This window comes from Mauremys reevesii, linkage group 1, assembly GCF_016161935.1.
Source record: "Mauremys reevesii isolate NIE-2019 linkage group 1, ASM1616193v1, whole genome shotgun sequence".
Lineage (NCBI taxonomy): Eukaryota > Metazoa > Chordata > Testudines > Geoemydidae > Mauremys > Mauremys reevesii.
The window spans coordinates 298969447-298974116 of NC_052623.1; the positions used below are offsets into that span (position 1 = coordinate 298969447).

The 4670-nt window shown below is 34.8% G+C and overlaps 1 protein-coding gene across 4 annotated transcripts in view; it reads right to left on the bottom strand.

Moving 5' to 3' along the window:
* Positions 1 to 458: 458 nt before the first annotated feature.
* RASSF3 (Ras association domain family member 3) overlaps positions 459 to 4670 on the bottom strand; it is a 139392-nt gene continuing 135180 nt past the window's right edge. For all 4 annotated transcript variants that reach the window (XM_039502108.1, XM_039502116.1, XM_039502102.1 and 1 more), the window contains one exon: positions 459 to 3281. In XM_039502108.1, coding sequence (XP_039358042.1) covers positions 3132 to 3281 — 150 coding nt within the window. In that variant the 3' untranslated portion in view covers positions 459 to 3131. The remainder of the gene's footprint in view (positions 3282 to 4670) is intronic.

Below are 4670 nucleotides of genomic sequence, written 5' to 3' on the forward strand. Positions count from 1 at the left end.
CTGCAGCTGGGCTGTGGGGGGGAGGGGTTGCAGGTGTCTGGCCCCCCAGCTGGGCTCTGGAGGGGAGGGGGCAGAGAAACAGGAACTGGGTTGTCATAGGGGTTTCTTTAACTTTCTCCTCCTGGGGGAATTTGTGTGTGTGTCTGTATTGTTACAGACATACTTGCTGACAAGTATTTTGAAATAAGTTAGTAAAATAATTGAAACTGCCATGATTATGTAGTCTTATTTTGACAAATAAAATTTGCAGAATTTTAAAATGTGCACAGAATTTTTTTTTATTTTTTGGCGCAGAATTCCTCCCAGAGTAATAAATCTTAATTTGTGCTTAAAAGGAAGCTGTATTTTGCCAAGTAGCTTCCTTATAAAGAGGTCTTGTTTAGCATTAAATGAACACAACTTGAACTTCAGGTAATACAATATTAGCAAGGTAAGTAAACACCACACAAATGACAAAGTACTGCCAACTTCAACTTTAATAATGGAACTATCATTTGCCATTTCAATAACAACATCAAGGGGAACAAAAACTTCCCTATAAAAATAAAATTCAACTTGTCAAAATTATAAATAGTATAATTTTTTTTTAAGACATAAATTTTAAAGGTTTCCCTGCATTGCCCCCAGGTCATTTAATCATAATTCTGGTACCATCACATAATGAATACAAAACAGTTCTGCAACAAAGGTTTGACAGCTTGATCATTTGATAATAAAATTAAAAAGAAAAAAAATGGGCCAGATTTGACCATTTCATTTAAATTAAAGCTGTTGTAGTAACCAGTGTGTACAAAAATAAAACAAAACAGCCTTAACAATTAACTGTGGACTAAGACAAAATTAAAATACAGTAAGGGTTTTTTTCCAAATTAAAACTTGTAGTGCATAAGACACTGATTGAGGTTTTGGCTAAAGCAAATGAAGATGCCCACTTTAAAGACAGATAATTTAGTTCAAGTAAAAAATTTCACATATCTATAAACTACAGACTCAAACAGTGTTTAAATCTGAAGAACAAATGGTTCAACGTTAACTATTATCTAATGATTACATTGTTATGGGTAACACTACATAAATTAAGTGGATGTTAATAGAATACCCATCCATATGCTGTAGTATTTATAGAAAAACAATGTTAACAAAATGTAAAAGTACTCCCTGAACCATTGTGGTAAAGTGTCTCACTTTGATGATAAACGTCCCACATGCCCTACAATGTTACATGTGAAATAAAATAAAAACAAACAAGATATACCATATATATTTTTATAGTTAGTCCTACTTTTTAAGTTCTCTTAACACTTTAAAAATGTATGATTGTCTTGAGGCGTCTGCAAAAAATATCCCCCCCGCCTCCCCCCTCAAAAAAGGAGTTGTTCATTACTAAATAAAGGAAACAAAGGCACAATTATGTCAAATTCGTATAAAGAACAGAAACAGCTTGGAGTTTCACAGACTATCCACTAGGTGTCACCAAAACGTCAACTATTCCTTGGGAATTCACAATGAACATCTTTACAGTAAGAGAAACAATTGCTGTTCTCGAATCGTCATCACTATTTATCCATTTGTTTGCTAGCATAAATCCTGACCACCATCACCACTCCCTATGTGGTTATGACTAAAACTTGTCAGTTATTCAAACCTTCTTCATGCTTTTATTGCACACCCATTTCTTTGGTATCTTTGAACGTGCTTCTTTAGATAAATATTTCTGATAGAATAATAATTACATTTACAGTAAAGTACAAAATTTTCTTTTGCTACATTTTTTTCCTACTCTTAATCAAGTAAATCAGCAGTGTACAGAATTTGGTAACTAGCTGTTGGACCATTTTTTAAAAATATAATTAGTAGAAAAAAATTCTAATTATCAGAACTGGAGTTATTAAGCCATTCATCTACAACATGACCAATATATTCTAATTCTCTGCTTCCTTGGAAATGCAAACAAGAAATTCGACTTCTCTTTAAGTAAACACACTAGTGGAGGATGCTTTCATGTCTTCATAAGATTGGACAATTTCAAATTGTCCATCCTAAAAAATGGCTCTTTGACCTCAGTTGAAAGATCTGATTTCAGTTAGACCAGTGTACCTGCATCTATATTTCTAATCTAGACATTCAGTGACCAGTTAGGTGGGTGTTCCTTATAAAAATGAGATATACTCACTATCCACGTTTCAAAATTCAAGCAGGTAACAGCTCATTAAGTTTGTTGCACATCTCAACCCACACATGCTTTCACATGTTTAGGAACTAGCTTTCTCCAATATAGTCAGTTTAATTTCCACTAATATTTAGCTTCCTTCCTTCCTTCCATTCCAGTACTTGTATTAATTATCCTCATTTCTATTCTAGTGAGAATGTACACAATTCTAAAACTTATTCACAATATTAGAACATCCTAAAACTTTTTTTTTACAACTACTCACTATAAAAAATAAAATTCCATTTCTTCTTCTATATTTGTATTTCCACTCTACATCAATCTTCCATCAGCTATTACAGCACTTCCTCAGCTCTTGCCTTCTTTTCAACTTGCTCTTTACTTTCTCCAGTAAGACTATTTTAAAACCTTCCACAATTTCACAGAACCTCAAAGGTTTTACATCCTTTCCACCTATAACTGTTTTCTCACAAATTACACAGTAAATATTTGAAAACAGAAAGGTAGTGCAAATCTATTTAATCTCAAACATAGTGCTCCAATCTGATTTTTGTTCACACATGGCTAAGCTGTTTTATTAATTTTTAAAATGATCAATTTGCACTTCCTTACTTTTAAAGCTATCATTAATATTAAAGCAAATAATAAAAAGTGGTAAAAAAATTCTTATTTGTTAGCATCCTAGATAACAGATTCAGAGCTTACACAAAGGTAACCTGGAAAGCCCTCTAAGGCACAACAGGGGGTTGCAAGTTGATGTACAGACATGCAGAATTCCTTATTTATAGGTGCAAGACTCTAAGTGCCTTGATTTATGGGTCTAAATCTATAGAAAAGTACAGGTAACCCTCGCTTCACAAACCAGTCTTCTGAATAAAGAAAACTAATCTTTGCTGCTGTTCTGTACATTTGAGTTTGGCATGCTCCATGGCATTTTTCCTGAGTGTTCTTTGGCCCCACTTTAACCTGGTTTCCACACCCCACCAAGGGCTTCTTCAAGTTTGTCTTTGTAGGCTGCATAACGCCTCTTTAAGATCTGTAGTTGCTCATCTTCCTCTTTGTCCAGTATACGCAAGAAGTTCTGCAGTTCAGGAAGGCTAAAGGCTTCCCACTGGCATGAAAAAAAATGGGAAAGACTGATGTAGTGAACCGGAAATACACAAGTTACTCAGATTGTATTTTTAAAGGGACACTTAACTCAAAATCTATTCTGCATCAAGAGAAGAGCTAAAAATAGTTTTTCATACTAGGCTGGAGGTCCCTCCTGCCAACTTCTGTGTTTTTTTTCTTTTTTAAATTTTTCTCTTCTCTGTTCTGTGAGGAACAATGGGGAATCTAACTACACATGAAATGTCTGCAAATCCACAAAATAAACACACTGGGGGGGGGGGGGAGAGAAAAACCTGTCTCTACACTCTTTTACAGCATTACCTGTAATAATACATTAATACAATACATTTCCAGACACAAGACTGAGTTATAATTTGATGGTAGCCACCTAATCCTAATTAAGTCAATGAATGAAAGTTGGAACTAAGTAATTTCATCTACATCCTAATAACAGTGTTACTGTATGGCAGGGGTAGTAAATAGGCAGACCACGGGCCAAACCCGGAGCACCAGACACTTTTGAATTGACTCCGGAACCTTTTTATTTACTTATTATTGTTATTTTTTTAATTATGTTTTCTGGAGTCTGGACCTGGACTATACCTTGACCAAGAAACGTGGACCTTGACAAAAAATAATTGACTACTCCTGCTATATGGTGTACAAAAGCCAAGTTAACACAAATTTGCGCAGTTAAAATAAAAAGGAAATATAAAGTTTCCTACAGAAACATCAACTTGGCCACGTTACACATATGTATAAATTTCTATCCCTGTTTTTCTTGTAGCATACGTTTTGACAAATGGCAATATACTATAAACTATACAGAATGTGCAGAGTAGCAGTTAATGTTGCTGTATTTACATTAAATTTCATGCTTACTGACAATTTAAATTACAACTTGGAACTTTCAAAACATTGCACTGACATAGAAGAAAATGAAATGCAAAAACTCTTTTTTTAAATGTTCTGATGCTTAATAATATTAGTATTGACATGGTCCTAAGTAGGCTTTGAACTTCACATCTGACTGAGGTAAAAGGATTGGGAGGGAAGAATTCCAACCTTTGCAGTTGCTGCTGTTGTTTGGTTAACTATGTAACAGTGGGACTATTCATGTGACTCGTCCCTAGTTCCTAAGCATTTCCAATTGTTGATTCCCAGTGGGATATGCTTTGGGGGTGAGGGTGGAGGAAATTTTGTTTCAATGAAATATTTACAAATCAGAGTGATGCAAACCATTCCAGTAGCTGCCTAACAGCACCAGCCAACCCCCTGGCCAGGTGAGGCAGGGAAAATGTACATTGTGATGTCACAAAGAGGGTGGGGTTTTTGATTAAACGCTGCTATAAATGTGAGATACCTCGTATGCTCACAAATGATTTACACA